The sequence below is a fragment of the Dipteris shenzhenensis genome, chromosome 33, assembly GCF_047967505.1.
Source record: "Dipteris shenzhenensis isolate YYH24624 ecotype China chromosome 33, Dip_SZ_1.0, whole genome shotgun sequence".
Taxonomy (NCBI): Eukaryota; Viridiplantae; Streptophyta; class Polypodiopsida; order Gleicheniales; family Dipteridaceae; genus Dipteris; species Dipteris shenzhenensis.
Window position 1 is genome coordinate 27,654,623 of NC_141628.1, and position 24,234 is coordinate 27,678,856.

The 24,234-nt window shown below is 45.8% G+C and overlaps 1 protein-coding gene across 1 annotated transcript in view; it reads right to left on the bottom strand.

Moving 5' to 3' along the window:
- LOC147879913 (succinate--CoA ligase [ADP-forming] subunit alpha-2, mitochondrial-like) overlaps positions 1-22,144 on the bottom strand; it is a 48,008-nt gene extending 25,864 nt beyond the window's left edge. Inside the window, exon 1 of the mRNA XM_087371889.1 lies at positions 21,684-22,144. Coding sequence (XP_087228015.1) covers positions 21,684-21,902 — 219 coding nt within the window. The 5' untranslated portion in view covers positions 21,903-22,144. The remainder of the gene's footprint in view (positions 1-21,683) is intronic.
- Between the last annotated feature and the right edge of the window lie 2,090 nt (positions 22,145-24,234).

Consider the following 24,234-nt stretch of genomic DNA (forward strand, 5'->3'; position numbering starts at 1 on the left):
AGAATATATCCAATAGTACAAATTTAGAAGTTTTGTTGTTCTAAAGTCCAAAAATCTACATAGAAAACAAAAGACAAAGCAAAACACACAAAAAAAACAGGTAACAATTTTTTTTTTTTAACAACAGGAGGATATACTTACCAAGCAAAGCAACACTTATGTCGTCATCAGTGCCCAAGCATAAGCAGCTATAAGGATCAAAAGTTATGGCTAAAATAATAAATACAATTTTTTGGGGAGATGCGACCTGCTTTTTCATGTTTGCATGCTTCTTCTCCACACACCCACGGGCCTATCTTCAACTAGTCCGGACTCCCAATAAACAACTAGTTCCTATCTTCACGCAAATAAATTGCTAGTTCGAGCAAGCAAAGCATGACCTAAGAAACACCATATTACACCTAGTTCCTATCACTAGCATCTCAAAATTAGGGTCCTCAAAATCTGCCTATCATTGTCATCTCTAGAGCAAGAGGATACACGTTAGGAATCTCGAGATAGTTTAATGTTCCAATCTTCCTCAACAAGGGTTCCAAGGCAAGGCCTTGGACCTAAAAGCTAAGAAAACAAGCCGCTTGACTCAAGCAACTTCGAGGAGGCGGAATCCTGTGAACGAGAGGGGAAAGGCCAATTGGGAAGAAGAAGCCGCAGCATGAGGGAGGTGAGGGAGGGGGGAGATTCAAACATGCCCTTGCCCGAGGTTTGGAGTCTTGGCCGGGTTTAGAAGAGGGGCGGGAGGAGGAGAAAGAGGCTAAGACTATTGCAGAGGGATGAGGAGAGGAGACGGGTAGAGAGGGAATGGGAGAGGACACGTAGTGAGAGTGACTACAGCAGGGATAGCGGGTTGGGCAAGGAAGAAGGTGAAGGAGGCGGAAGGGAGGCTAGGCAGGAGGGTGGAAAGCTAGAGCAAAGGCCATCGGAGTGGAGGGGCCTCCGGAGTTCTGCTACTAAGCAGGAACTTGACTGGATTAAACCCCTGTCCCCGGGGGAGCTCCGAAGTCCTACTCATGTACTTGCGTGCTCTGAATTCATATCGCCTGGTGGTCTGCCAAAATGTCAAAGAAAGTCTCATCCTCCGGAGTACGGGGACTTTTGTTGGGGCATCCTCCAACTACTTCCCTGTGACTCGGAAGCTAACTCTGGCTTTGCCCTCACTCGCTTAAAGAGCCTGGCGCATGGTCTATGTTTCTTCAAAGCATGTCTACTAGGTTTCTTATGCTCCACCCTAGTCCAGGTCTCTCCTTGAAGACTCGACCCCAGGATGTCTAGAGCTCCATCCGCTGCCTAGGCTCGCGCTGTGCTCTCTTTGGACAAACTGCCCTCTACTCCTAGCAAGGCTCAGAGGGATCCTATCCGAACCCCTCCGACAATCACAAGCCCAATGTCCATTTGTGTGCACCGCAAGCATTGACCAGGCAGCCCCGAGATCTCTACACGCTGCCTGAACTCCCCATCGGTGAGTGTTTCGAGAGTATCTCCTCAAGTAGGGTCTCCGTGCACTCAACAATCATCATGTGCTACTACGATGCTCTCGACGAAGGTGGTGTATTGAGGACTGTGCCGAAAGCCAAGAATGGGCCAAGAGACCTTGGAAGCGAAGACTCATCGGAAATCAGGGACATGAGTCAAATCCATGTCATCATCCATAAACCCATGGCACCCTCTAATGCTAAGCTCACTTGCATCCAATCACGTACCTGGCTCCTTGTGGACGTGAGTTTGACTATCTTTGAGCCCTCTTGCTGGACCAAGGGTCGCCACCAAGATCCTCCATAAATCAACCAAAGAGCTGCGCCAAGAAAGGAGGGATGGAAAAAGGAGGGAGAGGGAAAAAGAAAGAAGGCTCTCAACTCAATCTTAAGCTGAGAAAATAGGAACCACACAGGCCGTGAAGAACTCTAGGTGGCAAGGTTGTTCCCTAAGAAAGGGACAGCAGAAAGAGGCAAGAAGAAAGGGCTAGAAGCTGAGGAGAAGCTTGCAGGAACCACCAAACAAGGCCTTTAACCGTTTGAAGTGACCTCGCAGCCTAGAAGCCTCCCACACCAAATGGAAACTTTGATCTTCTTGGGGAAGACCAAGCTGAGAAGAGCGAAGAAGGGGGACTGAAAACTGCCGGTCATGAAACCAGAGATTGCATCCTAGCTCAGATGGGAGCTAGGAGAGGCCAAGTGCAGAACACCCAAGGGAAATCTTTCTCCAAGAAGCAGGCTGGCTAGTCGTGGCAAAGGGCTAGCCTCACTGCTCACAAAACCTGGCTGGGAAGCCGGAACAGCCAGGTCACATTGTAGAGAGCGCGCTTTATAGTCGCAAGGAGAGAAGAGGCTACCGTGAAGACTGGGAGCTGCTCGAATGTTCAAGTCCAGGGGGCGCGAACAGCAGGCGTGTCATGTGCACGGATTAGTATCTGACGTGTACTGGGTACACAAGACTAGCTCAGGTAACCTCGGGAGGCTTTGAGCTAGGCAGGCTTGATTCTCGGGTTGAGTGGCAAGGGTACCAACTATTTATAGGTCTTCGCTATTTTTGGCGCTTGGGGCCCGAGTCTATAAAAGGGGCCCAGGGGGTTCAGTTCTCAGAGAGCCGATGGGAGCAAGTTTCATTCCCATGTGCTATGTCTGATCCTGGATTGAGTCGCGGACGCGCCCCTGCATCTTAGCGTAGCCCAAGGCCCGGTTGCAGATCCCAGGCTTCACAGCGCCACCTGGTGGTATGGGACACTAGGCTGGTTTGGATCTGATTGGGAGTTCGTGCTAGTAGCTCAGCTCGTGGCTCAGAGGGGACATCTCCTGATTCGGGTTCACATCCCGTAGATGTCATGGTTGGGTGGTGAGCAGCCTGCTCAGTTTCTCACGTTGTGTGTGTTTGTTTGCAGATCAGAGGTTTCAGGAGTGCTGGGATGTGTCAGTTGGTATCAGAAACAGCTCCTGAGGTAGGAATTTCTGATGCGAATACTTTGGACGATTTCTTCCTCCAGGTATGCCCTAAAGTTCGAAATTTGCTGCTGCAAATTATGGTTGGTTCATGGGTTATCAGGGGTGGTCAGGATGTAGGGAAAAGGTAGGAGAAAGAGAGAGTGTGATTCGAATTTGCTGAAGGGTCTAGGTGAGAGAGGGATGAGCGTAGCTGGGAGAGAGCGGAGGTGCAGGTAGGAGAGGCGATAGAGGAGCTGAGTGGCAGGCGTGCAGATCGTGGCTGGTCGGGGCTGCGTGGGGGTAGAGAACGCAGAAACGTGAGGCTGTGTGGTGCGCTAGGGCTGGAAAGAGTTTCGGCCAGGGCAGGGTGATGCGCAAGGGGCTGGAACAGGGTGCGGCCACCCTGTGGGAGGTGCTGCTTTTTCCGAAAAAGCACCACCCTCCAAAGTTGGGAGGGTGAGCCTTTCTGGGAAGCAGGGCTTCCTAATTTGGCTGCCCTATTCCCTATAAAGCTTGGCAAGGTCCCAAGCTCAGCCATAGCCTTGTGCGAGAAGCTCTCCTTGCTTATCGTCTCGATTGCGCCATCAGGATTCCGTACAGCCTGCGTCAGGCTACCATACAACCCGCACTAGCTGCCGTACACCTGTGTCAGCTACCGTACACCTGCATCAGCAACTGTACGGATTGCGTCAGCATCCGTACAGATTACGTCAGCAACCGTACGGATTGCGTCAACTGTACGGACAGCAGGAGGATTCCGTACAGTATGGATTGCTGCAGATCTCCGTACACTGCAGCCTGCAGCGAATTCAGCAAGAGGAAGACTCCGGGATTATTCGCGCCCGCTGTTCGCCAGTTTTCAGCATCTTCTTCCGTCAGCATATCTTGGGACATTTTTTCTCTGCTCCACTCTCCTTTCAGCTTCGATTCACTCAGTTATTTCTCTCAGTTTATATTCGTTTCAAATCAGATTTCAGATATGTTTGATTCTGCAAATCCCGAGTTCACCATGGGAGAACAGGATTTGGATTACACTCCTATGGGAGAGGAAGACCAGGGTCTTTATGACGATTTGATTACGAAGAAGGCCTTCAGTGAATTCACCACTGCTCTGGATGGAAAATTCGAGCAGGTTAATGCGAATCAAACGAGGTTGACACAGAAACTCCAAGGGATTCAGGCGACTTTCACTCTTCTGGCTAGCACTGTACAGGCACTCACGCATGTGGATGCCATGGCTTCGGTGCTAGGTCCGAACATAACTCCAGACCCTTTTCCGGGAGATCAAAAGTCTCGAACGAAGGAGGTAGTTGACACTTGGTTACACAAGTGGCAGGTACACTTCCAGTTCCACCCGTACCCAGATGAGAAGAAAATTCAGCTTGCAGCCGGTTTCATGTCAGGTAAGGCTCTGCTATGGTGGAAGGAACTCCAGCTTAAGCCGGATACATGGATAGATTTCGAAGGGGTCTTCAGGAAGGAGTTCCTGAAGAAGGAGGACGATTATGATATCGTTGGCAAGCTTAAAGCCCTCGATATGTCAAAGCTGAACTTATCATTTGAAGTCTATCTTCAAAGGTTTCGGGATCTGCAGACCAAGGCCACAAAGATGGATCCAGTGACCTTGTTAGGTTTCTTTGTGGATGGTTTGCCAGATTCGTACAAGTTGCAAATAAAGAACAGCAAATGCACAATGTTGCAAGAGGCCATAAACTACGCGCGTATTTATGATGATACCATGGCCGGTGCAAAAGCAACTACAGTTTCCGACACGAGTGGAAAGAACAAACGCAAGTTCTTTCAGCCTACGACTGGTACCGGGGAGACGAAGTCTACGGACAGCGCCTCCAAGAAACACTTGACTCAGGCAAAGAATGGTCGAGCCCATTTCCTTCGCACATTGAAGCTTAAGAAAGAAGGACGTTGCTTCTACTGCGAGGAGCGGTGCCACACCAAGAATGAGTGTCCAAAGCGCAAGTATCAAAAGTTAGCGCTCGGACCGAAGCTCCAGGCGGGTCTAGGTACCAAACCCAAGGGAGCGAACCAAGTTTCGATGACAGGTATTTCTGTGAATGTCATTACCTGCCCTCTTTCTTGTAATTGCACTTTCAATACTTCGTTGTTTGGTTCCCATGATCTTTTTCGAGTTTATGGAGAAGTTAGGGACCAACCGGTTCACATTCTCTTTGATCCAGGCAGCTCTCACAACTTTGTTAATTATAAATTTGTGCAGAAGATGGGGCTGTCCACAGTGCCTAGCGATCACACCTATGAGGTGCAGCTTCCAGCTGGGAAGCAGTTTTGGGATCGCAAGGTTGAAGCGCTTTCTATCCGGATTCAAGCCTACACAGGGGTTCTTACGTGTTATGTTATGCACCTAGAGCATGTAGACTTGTTAATCGGAATAGAGTGGTTTAAAACCCACAATATTCGGATTGGACGGAGGGAGCATACACTTTCTTTTGTAGATAAGGACACCCAATTTTGTATTCAGTGTGATAAAATTCCCTCTTCTCAGGGACCTATTGTATCTGCGATACAGCTTCGGAATATATTAAACACTTCTCATTATGATGTCTATCACTGTTTTTTGATTCCGCTTTCTTCATTTGTTGTTTCTGTAATTAACAAGAATGATTTAAGTGTGTTTGAACACCGTGAATTGAGAATGTTGTTAGATAGTTTTAAGGATGTATTCCCTGCTCAACTGCCGGAAGGTTTACCTCCAGAACGGGCAGTAGATCATCGCATAGACTTAGTCCCAGGGGCTCAACCTATTAGTGTACCACCTTATAGGATGAGCCAGCTAGAGGAGGATGAGTTAGCTACCCAGCTACAGGATTACCTGAATATGGGCTATATTCGCCCAAGTAAATCACCTTGGGGTGCACATGTCCTCTTAAGAAAGAAGAAAGATTCTACCTGGAGAATGTGTATAGATTATAAACGATTAAATAAAGTGACAATTAAGAATCGATACCCTCTACCTCGTTCCGATGATTTGATAGACCGTTTGGCTGAAGCGAAGTATTTCACTAAGATTGATTTGCGTACGGGTTATCACCAAATCCGTATCTATGCTAAACACATAGATAGAACCGCATTTCGAACTAGGTATGGTCATTACGAGTTTCTTGTATTACCTTTTGGTTTGACCAATGCTCCTGCTACTTTTCAACAGATGATGAACGATTTGTTCAGGGATTTTCTGGGCAAATTTCTTGTAGTGTTCTTAGATGACATCTTGGTATATAGTCGAACGCTTGAGGATCACATAGGACACCTCCGGCTTGTCTTAGCTATTCTAAGACAGCATAAGCTCTATGCCAAGATAAGTAAATGTGACTTCTTTATGAAGGAGATCATTTACTTAGGACACAAGATTTCTTCTGAAGGTATTAGCATTGATCTGGATCGTATCCAGAAGGTTTTAGAATGGCCTATCCCTCAGACTGTGAAACAACTTCGTTCTTTCCTAGGATTTACGGTATTTCTACGGAAGTCTGTGCGTGATTATTCACATATCACGGCACCCTTGACAAACATATTGAAAGGTCGTGGACGCAGGTCTACCCAGCCGATCTCTTGGAATGATGCAATGAACAAGGCTTTTGAAACCTTGAAGTTTTCTATCAAGGAAGCACCCGTTCTTGCATTACCCGATCCTACCCGGCCTTATGTTTTAGAGGCCGATGCCAGTGATTATGCGATTGGGGCAGCTCTATTCCAAGAGGGCAGACCTGTAGCTTTCGAGAATAAGAAGCTAGACGACACTCAATATCGTTGGCCCACACTCGAGAAGGAACTTTATGTTGTAGTGTGTGCTCTTAAGGTTTGGAGACACTACTTGTATGGTTCAAAGTTTCTTGTATTGACTGATCATCAGTCAATTAAGTATGTGTGTGATGGATCTGAATTGAGGGGACAAAAAGCTAGATGGGCAGAATTAATGCAAGATTTTGATTTTGAAATACGTTATCGTAAGGATTCGTTGAATAGTGTGGCGGATGCCTTAAGTCGAGTTAAGTTTGTAAATGCTTTGTCATTTACGGAAATATCCTCAGACCTATTTCAATCCTTGAGGGGGCTATACGCAACTGATAGTCATTTCAGTTCTTACTAGCAGAGAGTCCAAGATGGGAGCTCCATGGTTGACCAGGACTCAGGGATTGTGCCACCTACGGTACAGGCGGCGGGAGGTCAGTGGATGATTAGGAAATGGATGATTAGGAACGGCTTGCTGTTCCGGAATGAAAAGATTTGTGTGCCTGATGTTCTGGACCTTAAATCCAAGATTCTCTTGGAGTGTCATGATGCTCCTAGTGCTGGACATCCGGGTATACATCGGACTCTGTCTCTTGTGAAGCATACCTTTTATTGGCCTAAGATGCGTGTATTTATTGAAAACTATGTAGTAGGTTGCCGGGTTTGTCAGGTTACTAAGGCTGAACGCCTTAGAAGCGCGGGGTTATTACAGCCATTACAGATTCCAGGTAATAAATGGGAAAGTATTTCCATGGATTTTATTACTGGTTTGCCTCGTACGCGCAAGGGTCATGACTCCATTTGGGTCATAGTCGACCGTTTGACAAAAATGGCTAGGTTCTTACCTACTAGAACAACTATTTCAGCTGTTCAGCTAGCTCACGAGTTTGTGGACCACTTGTTTAAGCTGTATGGTTTGCCATCTGACATAGTCAATGACAAGGACTCAAAGTTTACAAGTAACTTTTGGACACTTGTTTTTGAGAAGTTAGAAACTACTCTAAGTATGAGTTCCTCAGATCAAGCACAATCTGATGGCAGTACAGAGAAGGTCAACCAGTTGGTTGAAGACATGCTCCGGGCATATGTATCTAAGAGACAGTCTTCATGGGAAGATTATCTACCTATGATAGAATTTGCTTACAACAATGCAAAGCATTCTAGTACTGGTTACAGTCCTTTTATGCTTATGTACGGGTTTCAACCTAAGTCACCAGTTATGGTTGGGTTAAAAGGGATTCAAAATGATGCTGCTAAGAACTTCTTGCAAGACATGCAAGAAATGTTGCAGTTTGCCAAGGAGTCTATTAGAAGTGCTCAAGATCGGGACAGATTTTATGCTAATAGACATCGTTCACCTAGAGAGTTCTTGTTATGCTCTAGCCGAGATAGCATGACCTCGGATAGATCGGTGGGCATTTTCTCTAAGATGACCAACTTTTGTAATAATTAATGTGCGTAATTAAATGGTCAAGAGAAGTAACTGCCAAGGTCCTAGGTGAGGGCGTAATGGCATTGACTAGATAGTTCTAATAGGGCTTGGGCCTAGGTGCATCTAAATGTAAAATTGCCAAGGGGCAATTGGTTTTAAAGGGACTCCAAGAGAGGGGTGAAAAAGAATGCATCTAAGTAAGGGCCTAAAATGTGAACATGTGGCCAAGAACTATCTAGGGAGATGTGGGTCTCAAGGATAAACATGAAAGAAATACGTAGTGATTTTATTGAAGAAAAAAACAAGAATACGTATCATGCCCTTGAGAGTGGCTGGGAGGATTGTATTACTGCCATCGCCCGTGAGTCTGTTGGGTCAGTGCATCGGTTCAGCATTAGTCAGGAACAATAGAGAAATCCAGGAGATGATTTCTGACACTTGGTATCAGAGCGCAGTAAGGGAGAGTCGACGGGCAGCAAGGGAGAGTCCAGCGCAGTACGATAGAGATCGACGTGAAGGAGCTGTTTAGGAACGATTGAGGGAACAATTGCGTAACCCTGCTCGTCGTCATCTCCACGCAAGTGACGAAAGTTACGAACGGAGCAGGTTGGTTCTACTGCGATGGTGTGGCGGAGTGTAGACGCACGCTTACGAAGACCTTCCCTCACCTAACTCAATCAGCGCGAAGGGCCAGAATAAAGCGCAATTGGAGATATAGACCTTCGACGAGCGGAACGCATGAACGGTGATAGTGTGGCGTCGTTGACGAAACCAGAACACAGGCGCTGTCACGTCAATTCGTGTATTGCCTATTCAGCCTGCGTGGAGCTTCCAGGGAGCAGTCCTTTCTTTTTTTTTTTAAATCGAAATCTGAGTTTTCAGTCGAGTGGTCTGTACAGCAGAGGCTGTCGTCTATTCATTCCTGTGTATAAGAAAAGGGGGAAATCCATCCGAGAAGAAAAAAAAAAAGTGGCAGAAACCTGAAAAATATATATATATATATATATATATCCAGGGGGCGTCTCTTTCCTTTTATTACATATATTTCCAGTTTTCAGTCTGCAGTAGTCATCTGGTACAGAAAGGGATTTGGGATTTCCGCGAAAGAAAGAAAAAAAAAAAAAATTCCCTTTCAACAAAATGGAAGCAGAAGGGCAAAGTTCAAGGGTGAATCCTAGTGAGTCTAGAGCTCAATCTACACAACAGATGTCACATCAGGCAGCACCTACTTTGATTGGTAGGATTTCAATATTAGAGGATGCTTTACAACAGATTATGAACCAGCAGCTTCAAGTGAATGCTGGTCAAAATGAGATTAGGGAGATGGTGCAAGCCTTGTCGGCTAGACCGTCTAGGATTGACAAGGGCAAAGCTCCAGCAGAGCTTGAGCCCAGTGTACATTCCTTAGAGCGCGCAAGGGTCAAAGTGCCTAATATCGCTAATTATAGACCGGAGAAGTACGCTGGTCGGATGACCGAGCGCAGCTCTGATGTGATCGAGGTTTGGTTGCACAAGTGGGAAGAAGCCTTCGCCATTTGTGAGATTAGATCCGATCTAAAGAAGATCCGCGAGGCCACACACCTGTTTATTGAGGCAGCGGATAGATGGTGGATAAAGCAACAGAAGGATCAAGTTGCTCCAACCACCTGGGAAGGGTTCAAAACTGAATTCAAGAAACACTTTCTCCCACCTGATGAAGAATCCCGAGCTTGGGACGCTTATAGAAATCTTCGTCAGAGGAGCTTGTCAGTGGCAGAGTACACTGACAAATTCAGAGAATGTGTTATGAAAATAACAGATCCTCTCCCTATGTCAGTTCAGTTAAAAGACTATATCTATGGACTGAACGACAAAATAAAAATGGAAGTTCGGGCTAAATATGTGACTACACTAGATGAATCTATAGCAGTAGCCCTGAACTATGAGGATGCCAGAGGCAGATCTGGTGGATTTGTGCAGGCAGGGACTCAGTATGAGCACCCGAGGAAAGGGGGATTTCAGAGGAAATGGGTTTCAAAGACAAGTGTCTCGCAGCCAAGTGGCCAAACCAAGCAGGTGAAGCCGGTTGAGGGACCAGCAAAACCAAGTACCACCGTTGGGGTGAAAAGGAAAATAACTCCAATGGCAGCCCGGGCTTGGTCAAAGTCCTCATTGACCCCTGAACAAAAAGAGAAAGCTAGGAAAGAAGGATTGTGCTTCGGCTGCCTTCAGCGACATCAGTGGAAGGATTGTCCACTGAATAAAGATCGTCGCACGGCTAATATGATAATATCTGAATGCGACGTAGAAATGCAGGAGAGTCCCAGTGCGGAACATATGCAGATGCAACTGGCGGGACCTTCTTAGAGGTTAGTACCTTGTTTGTTATGTGTATCTGTTGCTAAGTTAGTGACGAGTGCACCTGATAACATCCTATCTAAGCCCGCAGCAACGGGGTATACAGCCTTCAATGATACGGAGCTAATCAAAATGAAAGGGCAAGTGGCCAGTCATGATGTCATTGTGTTGTTTGACTCAGCGTCAACTCACAATGTGATTAACTCCAAGCTCGTGAAGAGGCTGAAATTAAAGACAAGTCCATCTGACTATGCGTATACAGTCAGGATGGCAGACGGAAGTTCAACTGAAGTATGGGACCAAAGGGTTACCCAGTTGGAGCTTCGGATTCAGGACTATACTGAGAAGCTTGATTTTGAAATGACCAAGCTTGCTCATGCGGATATAGCCCTGGGAATGGCGTGGCATTCTAGTAAGAATCCAGCCATTGATTGGAAAAAGCACGTATATCAATTCAAGATGAATGATGTGCTTTATGTCTTGCGAGGGGAAAAAGATATACCTCAGGGACCGTTGGTTTCCGTGATGGAAATCAGGAAGGCTCAAGTAGAGTTTTTATACCTTTGCACAGCATCGGTAGAGTCGGTGGATGATTCTTCGACTAGCACTGATGTTACGCAAAGTGGTGAGATGGCCAAGCTGGCTAATCTTATAACAGAGGAGTTCTCTGAATGTTTTAGGGATGAACTACCTTATGGGTTACCTCCAGAGCGGAATGTTCAGCATAAGATTGAACTGATCCCGGGGGCAGAACCTGTAAATAGACCTCCCTATAGAATGAGTTTTACTGAAGAAGCAGAGGTGCGTAGGCAACTGGAAGAATACCTCAAGTTGGGGCAGATTCAACCAAGTTTCTCACCTTTTGCTTCGCCAGTGATATTAAAGAGGAAAAAGGATGATACGTTTCGCCTCTGTATAGATTACAGAGCATTGAATAATATCACAGTTAAGCACAGGTATCCGATGGCTCGGATTGATGATTTGCTAGATGCATTACATGGAGCCGTGATTTTCAGCAAGATAGATCTTAAGTGCGGCTATCATCAGATCCGGATTAGAGCCGAGGATGTGCATAAAACCGCTTTTAGAAGCAGGTTTGGTCATTATGAGTTTTTGGTAATGCCCTTCGGACTTACCAATGCTCCAGCGACCTTCGTCATGCTTATGAACGATTTACTACGTCCGTATATTGGAAAGTTCGTAATACATTTTATTGACGATATCTTGATATTCAGTAAGAGTGTTACTGAGCATTGTGAACACTTAAGGATAGTGTTCAGTACTTTGAGGAAAGCCAGTCTTTACGTGAATAAAAAGAAAACTATACTGTGTATGGTTAGGCTTGAGTATTTAGGGTTCATAATTACTCCACAGGGGGTAGAAATGGATCCGAAGAAAGTGGCTGCGATACTAACTTGGCCAATCCCTCAGAGTCTGACCGCGTTGCGATCATTCTTGGGATTTGTCCAGTTTTATAGAAGGCATATCAAAGGATATTCCGAAATAGTATCGCCATTGACTGATCTAACCTCAGATAAAGTACCTTTTATTTGGGGACAGAATCAACAAGAAAGTTTTAACACCATAAAACAAGCTGTGGTCTCAGGACCGGTGTTAAAAATAGTTGATCCCCAGAAACCGTTGTTCCTAGAAACCGATGCAAGTGGCATTGCGGTAGGAGCAGTTCTCCTTCAAGAGGGAAGGTCAGTAGCCTTCGAAAGCAAGAAGCTTTCTCCCTCTCAAAGGAATTGGCCAACTCATGAATTAGAGTTGTATGCTGTTATCCATGCTTTGAAAACATGGAGGCATTATCTGTATGGTTCAGAGTTTTATGTGGATGTAGATCATGATACTCTGAAACATTTTTGTAAACAACCTGACTTGAGGGGCCGCCAAGCTAGGTGGGCAGAGCTCATGCAAGAGTTTAATCTAACGACTCGGTACCGAAGAGGAAAAGACAATAAGGTAGCTGATGCGTTGTCTCGCATTATGCACAATCTGAGTTTCACGGTATTAGAGAGTGCTCTAATGACCGAGATCAGAGAAACTCAGAAGGTGGACGAGTTTGTCCAGAGCTTATGGCCTAAGGCTCATGTGTTAAAACCCGGGGAAAGTGAAAAGGATGACCTGGCATCCAGAAAAGGCCAAACTTATGCAAGATATACCATAAGGGATGGTATGCTAGTTAGAAATGGCAAGGTTGTAGTACCTGGTCAGAATGATCTCAAGCAGAGAGTCATTCGACAATGCCATGATAGCCCATGTGCGAGACATCCAGGTGTCGAGAAGACATGATCTCGTGAAACGAGATTTCTTTTGGCCAAAGATGAAAAAACATATTCATGAATATGTGACACGGTGTTTCTCGTGTCAGGTAAGTAAGGCCGAGCGGGTGAAGCCACTCGGACTTTTACAGCCCTTGGAAATATCACTAAGTAAGTGGGAGAGCATTTCCATGGATTTTATTGTAGGGCTACCTGCAACACAAGGAGGGTATAATTCTATCCTTGTGGTGGTTGATCGTCTAACCAAGATGGCTCACTTCATTCCGACTAGAGAGTCTATTAGTGCCCCGCAAGTAGCGGAGTTATTTATTAGACATATATTTCGTCTGCATGGATTGCCTAGATCCATAGTGTCAGACAGAGATGTCAGGTTTACCGGTCACTTTTGGACAGCGGTATTTGAGACACTAAGGACTGAGTTGGGAATGAGTAGTGGGGATCATCCTGAGACGGATGGTCAGACGGAGAGAGTCAACCAGACTTTAGAGGATATGCTGAGAGCATATGTGTCATTGAGGCAACATACATGGAACAAGTGGTTGCCATTGTTGGAGTTTGCCTACAATGATAGGAAACATTCATCTACTGGGTTCAGTCCGTTTGAACTGAACTATGGTTATAGACCAGCCAATCCGACTATAGTTGGAGTACCTCAGAAAGTGCCTAGTGCCGCGAACTTTGTAGTTCAGATGCGGGAGATGCTAACACTTGCGAGAGCTAATATCCGCCAGGCTATGGATAGAGCCAAGGTGTATGCGGATGATGAAAATCGGTCTGTAAGAGTATTTGAAGAAGGAGAAAAAGTTTTTCTCAGAATTCCTTCGCACTCGAAGTCGTTGACTTCAGGAGAGTGTGCTAAGTTATCACCTCGATACTGTGGGCCGTGGTTAATTCTGAAGAGAATAGGCAGTGTAGCCTATAAATTAGAATTGCCACAGGGGTGTAAGGTGCACCCGGTTTTTCATGTTTCGCGCTTAAAGAAATTTTTACATGCTGGTGACTCACTAATCGAAGGTGTGGTTTTGTTTCAGGAAATAGAGGACATTGCAAGGCGCAAACCAACAAGAATCCTGGACCGAGGAACAATGCAAATACGAAATCGGAAGATACCCACGGTGTTGGTTGCATGGCATGGTCAGCCTCTATCAGAAGCTACCTGGGAATCCGTGTACCAGTTACGGAGAGCATTCCCAGATTTCATCATCGAGGACGCTGATGCTTGAAGAGGGAAGGAATGTTATGCTCTAGCCGAGATAGCATGACCTCGGATAGATCGGTGGGCATTTTCTCTAAGATGACCAACTTTTGTAATAATTAATGTGCGTAATTAAATGGTCAAGAGAAGTAACTGCCAAGGTCCTAGGTGAGGGCGTAATGGCATTGACTAGATAGTTCTAATAGGGCTTGGGCCTAGGTGCATCTAAATGTAAAATTGCCAAGGGGCAATTGGTTTTAAAGGGACTCCAAGAGAGGGGTGAAAAAGAATGCATCTAAGTAAGGGCCTAAAATGTGAACATGTGGCCAAGAACTATCTAGGGAGATGTGGGTCTCAAGGATAAACATGAAAGAAATACGTAGTGATTTTATTGAAGAAAAAAACAAGAATACGTATCATGCCCTTGAGAGTGGCTGGGAGGATTGTATTACTGCCATCGCCCGTGAGTCTGTTGGGTCAGTGCATCGGTTCAGCATTAGTCAGGAACAATAGAGAAATCCAGGAGATGATTTCTGACAGTTCTCTGAAGGAACGATGGTATATTTGCGAATTCCCAAGGAATCCAAGAGCCTAAGTACTGGTTTGGTTCCGAAATTATCCCCCAGATACTGTGGCCCATTCAAGGTCATTAAAAGAATTGGATCAGTTGCATATCGACTAGAATTGCCTCCTGATGTTAAAGTACATCCAGTCTTTCATGTCAGTAGACTAAAAGAAGTCTTGGGTGCGGATGATCAACTTGTTTCTCCTCACAAGATAATAGAAGTTACAGATTTGACTTTTATTCCACACGAACCTAAGTGTCGGAGGTAACACTGGAGATTCTGAAAAAGGTGTTACTGCTCGGGATAAGACAGGGGTAGGTAGCAGAGTCCACGGATCTGAAAAAGGATAAGGAGCTGCTGTCGGAAAAGGAGGATATCCAGGAGAGGGAGTGCCTTCAGGATGTAAATACTGACTGGGAGAAGGTACACCCTGTAGAGGAGGATATCGGGGAGCTGAAGGAGGTGGAGAGTACCCTGGGGATGCCGAAGGTGAAGGGTAGAACTCTCTCCAAAAATGAACAGCAAACTCCTGAGGAATATCGTGTTCCGGATATCTTCGTGTCTCGTGGAACACAACCTGTACTGTGCTGAGGAAATAATGTAATTGAGGTGCCTCACGCAGAAGGTAGAGGATGTGATCCAAGTCACTCGGAGGGCACGTGACACAGAAGACCCAAGATGCAAAGGCTCCAAAATGGGCTGGCTGTGCAATTTGAACACGATATTGTGTAGTAGCTGATGTCCTTGAATGGCCGGGTGAATTACCAGGGGTTTCCATGCTTTAATGTGGATTCTTTCATTTGCTGTAATTTGTTAAAAAGAATCCTTAAAAGCAGATTGGAAAGACTCCACCTGGCAATACTTTAATCTGCCAAATGATTGCGTAGAAGAAGGCTGCAAATCGTTGTCCGGAGGTCCATGTTGCAGTGTTTTGTAAGGAGTGCTCAAGGCTGGTCTGGTCCGGGCTGTCAACGGGCTTTCTTCATTGCGAGAAAAGGCAACTGGTGCTGAATTGGCAGGGTAAACATGGCGAAACAAGGAGAGGGGAGCAGACTGTCAGGAAAAACAGGTATCCAGTGCTGCAATGGCAAGGCCAGGGCTGCAAATAGCGAGGGGCCGGCTGTCAGCAAGAATGGCGAAGTAAGGGTTGGCAGCGCAGGCTGATGCAGAAAGGACGGTACGGCCTGTACGGATGCAGGCTGGCTGTCCGTACAGAAGTACCGTACGGTTCGTACGGTAGATGGCGCAGGCAGCTGGCGTGAAAACGGCGCAGGCTGCTGGTTGGCCGTACGGCTGGATGCGCAGCAGGGTACCAATGGATGCGCAGCAAGGTACGGATGGACTGCGCGGGGGGGTACGGAAAAATGGCGCAGGCTGTACGGCTGGGTACGGAAAAGAATGCGCAGCGATTTACTCGAAATCCGTACGAATTGTACGGAAGGGCTGCGAATGCTTGCGCAGGCTGCGAGAAAGTTCGTACGGCCGTTGTTTGGTGTTTGTAATGGCTGGAAAGGGACGCCCTTTCGTTGGGCTGCCTAAGGGTTATTTGCCCCAAATTAATTTGGGGGTTAAGTTAACCCTAGGGTAGTTAGGGTAACCTAGGGTTAGGGGATGGGTTTAATTTTTTTTTTCCCTTTTTACCCCTCTAGGTTCCCTTTTGTAGGTACTTGGGCCTAGGAGGTGTGCCTATTCGAAGGGGTGTGACCCTTGGAATAGGTGCACCTGTTCATGAGGGGATATGTCCCTATTGTTAAAAGGGGTGCGACCCTGCATGAATAGGTATGTCCCTTTGTCCACGATGGGGTATGTCCCATGAGTGAGGAGTCGAGACTCGTCACCAAAAGGTGTGTCCCATGGTGGAAAAGGCGCGTCCCTTGATTTTGGGACAGCCCAAGCACCTTAAAGGACACGATTTTGGTCGTGTCCATTCACATCAACTTGTGATGTGAGGGAGATGGAGAGGCCAGGATGACTTTAGGCGTTTAAAAATTTTACGCTCATCCTCTCCATCTCTTCCATGCACTATGTGCACGGATATCCTTCTAGCGGCAAAAATGTATCAGATCAGCGCTAGAAGGTGGGGGGGCATTTCCTACAGGCAGGAGCGAATTTTGCTCTGATACCACTGTAAGAAATCCTAGATTTACTATATTTAGAACTGTGCTAAGGAACAGAAAAGAGACTGAGATAGCAGAGAGCAAAGGAATAACTGTATTGCTTGAATGTCGGTAGGGTGGATGTGATTGTCATCCATACAATTTGGCCTCTCTTATATAGAGAGTGAAGAGTCACACATGAAAAGGTGTGTACTCCAAAGGGTATGTGCATGAAGAGGTGTGTACCCCTTGTGAAGGGTGTGACCCTTGATGAGAGGGTACATTACAATAGGAATGTCTCTTCATTAGAATGTCTCTTGTGAAGGGTTGTGCCTCATTAGGAAGTGTCCCGTCGAAAGGGCAAGTGTCCCGTCGAAAGGTCATACCCTTCCACAAGTGTCCATTCATTAAACCATCCATAAGTCTAGAAAGAGAAAGGAATACGTCACAGATCGTGACAGGAAGCTTGGAGTAAACGGTAGAGGACACGGAGTTCAGTGTTTTCTACCTCTGGTGAGAATGAGTCCACATAGTTGTCTGGTTGCGTCACGTCATCCTCTGTATGTGTGGTCCAGAAAGTCCAACAATCCAAGATTCTCCTTGCAGTTGAGGTAGTGCTTCGCCTTGTAAGCTGACTTCAGGGGTCTTTTTTGGACTTGAGTCGCTTATCTCCGGAGAGGCTGCACGCAAGCGTTGCGACATATCTGAGATCCCTATGAGAAAAGCACGAACTTGCGCTCTAGTTTATACCAATCCTGGAAGAAGATTCGGGCTGCTCCCTGAGATTGCTCATGTTGGAGGGGGTAGGCGAGGTAGGATGGAACCACCCCTTGAAATCTAGTAAAGGAGGTCCTGTCTGAGGTAACACTGGTGATGCCGAAATGGGTGTTACTGCTCGTGAGAGTACAGGGGCAGGTTGCAGAGTCCACGGATCTGAGAAGGGATAAGGAGCTGCTGTCGGAAGTGGAGGATATCCAGGAGGAGTGCCTTCAGAGTGTAAATACTGTCTTGGGGAAGGTACAACCTGTACAGGAGGATATCTGGGAGCTGAAGGAGGTGGAGAGTACCCTGGAGATGCTGATGCTAAGGGGTAAAAGTCTCTCCAAAGATGGACAGCAAACTCGTGAGGAATATCGGGTTCTGCGTATCTACGTGTCTCGTGGAACACAACCTGGACTGTGTTGAGGAAGTAATGTAACTGAGATGCCTCACGCAGAAGGTATAGGATGTGGTCCAAGTCACTGGAAGGGCACGTGACACAGAAGACCCACAATGCAAAAGCTCCGAAATGGGCTGGTTGTGCAATCTGAACACGATATTGTGTGGTAGATGATGCCTGAGGTGTCCTTGAAGGGACTGGGGAATTATCAGGGGTTTCCATGCTTTAAGGAGGAGGTTTTCATTTGTTGTAATTTGATAATGAGCGTCAAATAACAATATGAAAGAGAATCCTTAGAAATAGAATGGAAAGAATCCACTTGGCATAGATTAGATCTGCCAATTAGTTGCGTAGAAAAGGCCTGTAGATCACTGTCCGGAGGTCCATGTTGCTGTCCTTGCAAGTCCACGTGGATATGTGAACAAGAAAAAGTGCTTGGCGAGACTTTCGAGGCAGATAGGGGCGTTGGCAGAGGCGTGGTCCAGAAAAGGGCAGATTGCGTGGAACCAGACACGCTTTTCCTGCGTTGAATTAAGTGGCAAGTACTTGTGGGGTGCGAGAAGCAGGACTGGGCCTGGCTGGTCGGAATTGGAAGGCAGCAAAAGGTCGCTGTTCACAGGCTAAGGTGGCGAGATGAGCCAGCAAGATCCAGCCTGGTCTGAATCGCGATACAGGGGCAGCAAGGCTGCTGGTCACAGGTAGGTATGGTGGCGATGCTCTAGCAAGGGCCGGCTGCCAAAAACGATCCAGTAGATTGTAGGATGGAAGCCTGACAAAGGGCGCAACCTGCTTGCATCTGGCGCTGCTTGTTGCTTGCTTCCAGGGCTGATTTGCAGTAGAAGAAGATGGCGAATTTCTAGGACCTTGGCGAATTTCTGGCACCTACGCTGTTTGCAGAAATCGGGGCAGCAAGATGACCATAGGGGCTGCAAAGGGGGTCTGTTCGATCACCAGGTCTTGCAGGCCGGTATGCAAAAGAGCCGGCTGATGCAGGCCATCGAGAACGACGCAAGATGGAGGCCTGACGTGGGGCACAGCTTGCTGCAAGGATATGGTGCAAACACGTACTGCAGAAAAGGGGAAACATATTGCAGGAATTCGCGTTTTGATTTGTGCGCCTATTGCTGGGTGGTGGTTACCAAAAAAATTAAAACATGGGTTTAATGAACCCTTGGGTAGTCTAGGGTTAGGTCTTGGGTATAGGACTGGTTCCCCATTTTAGGCCCTCTAGGTACCCTTTTGTAGGGTGCTTGGTGCCAAAAGGTGTGCCTATTCTAAGGGGTGTGACCCTTGGAATAGGTGTACCATTTCATGAAGGGGTGTGACCCTGTTTTAAAAAGGGGTGTCCCCACACGAAAAGATGTGTCCTTTTTTCCACGATGGGGTGTGTCCCTTGGGTGAGGAGTCAAAACTCTTCATCAAAAGGTGTGTCCGATGGTGGAAAAGGTGCGTCCCTTGGTTTTGGGATAGCCAAAGCAAATCAAAAGACACGATTTTTGTCGTGTCCATTCACATCAACTCGTGATGTGGGGGAGATGGAGAGGCCATTGATGACTTTAGGTGGGGTTGGCGCTAAAGATTTTTACGCTCATTCTCTCCATCTCTTCCATGCACAATGTGCACGGAATCCTTCTAGCGGAAAGAGATGTATCAGATAGGCGCTAGAAGGTGGAGAATACAGGCCGGAGCGAAATTTGCTCTGATACCACTGTAAGAAATCCTAGATTTACTATATTTAGAAATGTACTAAGGAATAGAAAGGAGATTGAAATAGCAGAGAACAAGGAATATTTGTATTGCTTGAGTGTCTGTCTGTAATGTGTCATCCATACAATTGGGCCTCTCTTATATAGAGAGTGGAGTCACACATGAAAAGGTGTGTACTCCAAAGAGTATGTGCATGAAGAGGTGTGTACCCCTTGTGAAGGGTGTGACCCTTGATGAGAGGGTACATTACAATAGGAGTGTCTCTTCCATAGAATGTCTCTTGTGAAGGGTTGTGCCTCATAGGAAATGTCCCATCGAAAGGGCATACCCTTCCACAAGTGTCCATTCATCAAACCATCCATAAGTCTAAATATAGAGAAAGGAATACGTCACAGATCATGACACACCCCCTCGATGCTCTCCTCATTTGGGGACTTATAGATGGGGAGGTGGCTTGATTAACTAGCAGAGAGCCAGGGTTGTGGACCGGTTGGACTATTGATCCGGATAGAGTCTTAAGGCGACAAGAGGACGCATGGTGGTGATTGGTTATGGGAGGGCCAACCTCTTCGGGAGGTTCAATGAGACCCGAGGGTTTGGCCAGCCCGAGCATGGCACTCGAACAAGGCGAAGGAGGTAGCCTTCTTTTCATACACCACCCGCATTGGCCACCGTCTTCAGTTGGAGGCAGCATGGACTCCTTCGAGGGCATAGGACAAGAGGTTTCCAAGGAGGTCATTTCTCATTTCTGGTCGCATCTTTGGACCATCCGCATCTCATACTTCTTTTGGATGATGAACTTTCATATATCTTTCAAAAATCTTAATAACAAATTCACCCAAAATAACATGTCTAGTGAAACGTATCTCATTCTACACCCCACTAAAGACTTCATCAGAATTCCATAATTGGGACTACTCAAACGCATAATGCAAAAACTTTATGCACTTGAGTATCACACACAGCTTGATCACTATCCATGGAAACCTCATCGTGACCTTTGTCTTCAATTACTTCTCACGGGGTTACTATATTGCATGTTTAATAATCAGCAGACCTACAGAATCAGTCATCTTGCAAAAGTTTCAAATCATCCAACATGGGGCTGAAGTGCATGTTACGTTGCCATCCACTATCCTGATGCCAATTTCTCGAAACTAAAACATGGACTCTCTTCTCACTACGTATATATGTTATGCTCTTTTACGATTAGCGTCAAAACTAACATTTTTTTAAACTTGATGACACCCTTTTCCCATGTTGACTAGTATAGGTTGTATCCTGTATTTTCAATTACTTAGCCCTGATTAGTATCAATCACTTGGATATGAACTAGGTTGCGGTAGGCAACCTTTTCGTCATGGCTCTAACTCCAAATTGGACCTGAATCCTCACTATTATCCAATTGGAGTTTGGATAGCAAGGTCGTGAGCTTTGTCCAACAATTACGCAATCAAGTGATGGCAAGAAAGAAAATATGCAATTATCTCCCTCCTTATATAATAGATTTGTGGGAAGAATGAATAAAAAAGTATGCTTTTGGGTCAAATTTGGAAGGAATGTTTTAGTCCTTTAGATCAATCTAAAATCAAGGGCCTAAAATTGTACACGTGGCTTAGGAGAGCTCACAAAAGTTTTGCTTTTCAAGAAAGCACGTTTCAAACCCTTGGATCTTCATAAAGATCAACGCCTATAATCACGACACATGGCTTAACGAGGGCCTACCATAACTAGCCCTGGCAACTTTTGTGATATTTATAGAACACGCTTACAGGCTCGATCTCACATACAATGTTCCTTCATGCAGCAATAGCTGAAAAACATGTTAATGCTAGCTTAACATTGATCAAGCAGACGTCGTACCATTGCCAGATCCTCATGAAATCCGGCACGTTTACCATTGCCAGATCCTCATGAAATCCGGCAGGAAGAGAAAGAGCAGATCGAATATCATAGTTCCACCTAAGCTAAAAGGCAAACTGAAATAACGATTGTTCAACGGTGTCCACAGAGAATCCAAATAAAGGACCCAAAAATAAGAGGATCGCATTTGGAACTGCTGTAATGGAGCATTCTGATCTTCCTTCCTAGTCAACATATCGTTTGGGGCCCAAAAATAGAAAAAAAGAAAGTATCATTACTTCGATCGACAATGAGGTACACGTTCGATCACCAATAAGGAGCTGTTTACAGTCAAATCTTGACAAATAGAAACGAGCAAGAACGAACCATTTTGGTACCGTATTCTATGGCCTGCTCAGTGTGAAACGTGCCATTTTTGCCGGTGATTCCTTGACAAATAACCCGAGTGTTCTTGTCCACAAAGACAGGAGGAGGTGCGGAGGAGGTGCCAAAATAGTTGACTTTTCCAGCTTTCGCCCCGATTTTCAGCTCCTGCGCGGCTACGTTGCTAGCATGGCTGCTCACAAGCCTCAAGAATCTCCTCATCCTTATGATCTCATCAACTGTCTACGGAGAGAAGATCGATGGCTCGCGAGATCACCGCAGGTCTGCTCAACGGTAAAATATTTCAAAGGAGAGCAACGAGGATGGAGATGTAACAAAGTAAACCTACTTTCCGCAGCTTCCTCACAGAAAGTGTTTCTGTCTGTGTTGCGGTGGTTACCGTCATCCAAGGAGTTTGACCCGAGTTTAAGTTTTAGTCCAGCACGGCTTTTGATATGGTTCAAGGCTAGGTAAAGTTAGTGATGGACGGATTGTTTGACCAAATAATGTAAGTCCGTATGTATGAGTATGTGCGCCCTCATGTGTATGTGCATGTCCATGTGTGTGTGTGTGTGTGTGCACGCGTCCATATGTGTTTATGTGTGTGCATCGATCTGCATGTGTGACAATGTGTGTTTTTGCTATGTATGATTGCTTTTTTTTGTGTGTGCGTGTACGCCCTTTACCTATGTGTGTTGTTTACACATGTGCATGTGTACCCTTTGTGCTTACGTGCACATGCGTGTAGTGCTTGCCAAAAAGGGGCGCCTTCGCATGATAGCATATCAGAAGGACATTAGTGCTTCCCTTTTTCCATTCCACAGAAAAATCATACATGGTAAAAAACTCTTGCCATCTTGCCAGGCGGCCACGACCAATCTGCTTGTCGATGCAGCGTGTATAGAAAGTCTTGAAATTATGATTATCTGTTCTTACAATGAACTCTTTATTGATGATGAAGAATTCTAACTTCTAAATGCCACGTTTAACGGCAAGTATTTCTTTCTCTATAGAATGATAATTACATTCAGCGCATAGCATACTCCCACTTACACTAATCCTTACGCATCATAGTCTCTTTGTATCAAGAAGACTCCCCGCAATTAGTAAGCATCACATAGTCTGCCCTAGAACAAATCTATCAGGTGGTCTCGACTCTCTAGATCTTCTCAAGGGCATTTTAGCTTGTTGTCTTGCCTGTATTTAGCCACATTTGGCTCATCATTTTCACTAATAGATGATCCATCATTTACCCTTGATTGTGTACTTGTGGGAGTACCTGGTGGCACCATTTCCTGCACGTTTGGTGTATGGATAGCTTGCTGTCTATCGAAATATGCGGGTGGATACACATCCTAGAAAGTGATTCTCCTCATTTCCACATCCCTCATGGGTGTCTTATGCATCTTCCTCTAATTGAAGATCACATCATGGCTTCGTATGATCTTCTTTGCTTCAGGATCCCAGAGATGAGAGCCCATCTCTCCACTTTCACCATAACCTAGAAATATGCATTTCCTAAACTTAGGATCTCCTGACGACGACAATCAGCTGGTGTGAACCACCACACCTGGTAGCCATCCGCCACTCTTAGACCTAAGCTCTTTTGGCACATGTGCATATGCCTCACACCTAAATATACGCAAAGGAGAGTAAGAGGGCTTCTTGCCACTTCATGCCTCTTCAGGAATACCACCATCCAAACTGCAACCTTTCCTGAATGGTGTGGTTCATCTAAAGTCATGAGAGAGATACTCTCCACCATTGTCAATCCGTAGGCATTTAAGCATTCTACCTGACTAGTTTTCAACCAAAACCAGCCATTTCTGAAATACCTGGAATGCATCTCGAAATCAATATTATGGATATAGCCCATGCATATGTCTGTGTAGGCAACTATCATAATCCTAAATATTCATGAGCTCACAATAATAGTTTAGAGATTAATGGTGGCTGAGTTGATAAAGACATAAGGTCACATAGACAAGGAGACCACTGACTTGAGAGCAATCGTACCTTTTCCTTTTGCTGGACATTTTGCATCATTGCCGACTGCTACTAGGATGTCATTCCCTACCGGCTATAGAGAGGTATAGCAATCCTTCCGACTGGTCATGTGGTGCGATGCACCACAGTCTCTATAACACTGTTACAAAGAAGATAATAGTAAGTCGCGATGTGGTCTTTTCAGAACAGCCGCATCAATTAGAGGAGGATGCTTCCTTCCCAGACAACCAGGACCAAGATATCCATCCAGTACTACCACCAATAGCAGACCGAACTCCCCCAACGGTGCTTGGGAGGATTCAAGATAAAGAAGATGCTGGCAATTGCTGCAATGTGACATTATGTATTTGGGTGTGGTCATCTCTTCCATTTGGATTGCATTACTCAATAAATGATCCACAGATTGAGTTTTCCTCTTTATAACGACATGGTCTACCCTACCATTTATTGGGTATTAGGTATTGATGACCTAGATTGAGGTGTCCTCTATATAACTACACGGTCCACCCTACCAACAATTATCGGGTCTTAGGTATTGATGTTCTAT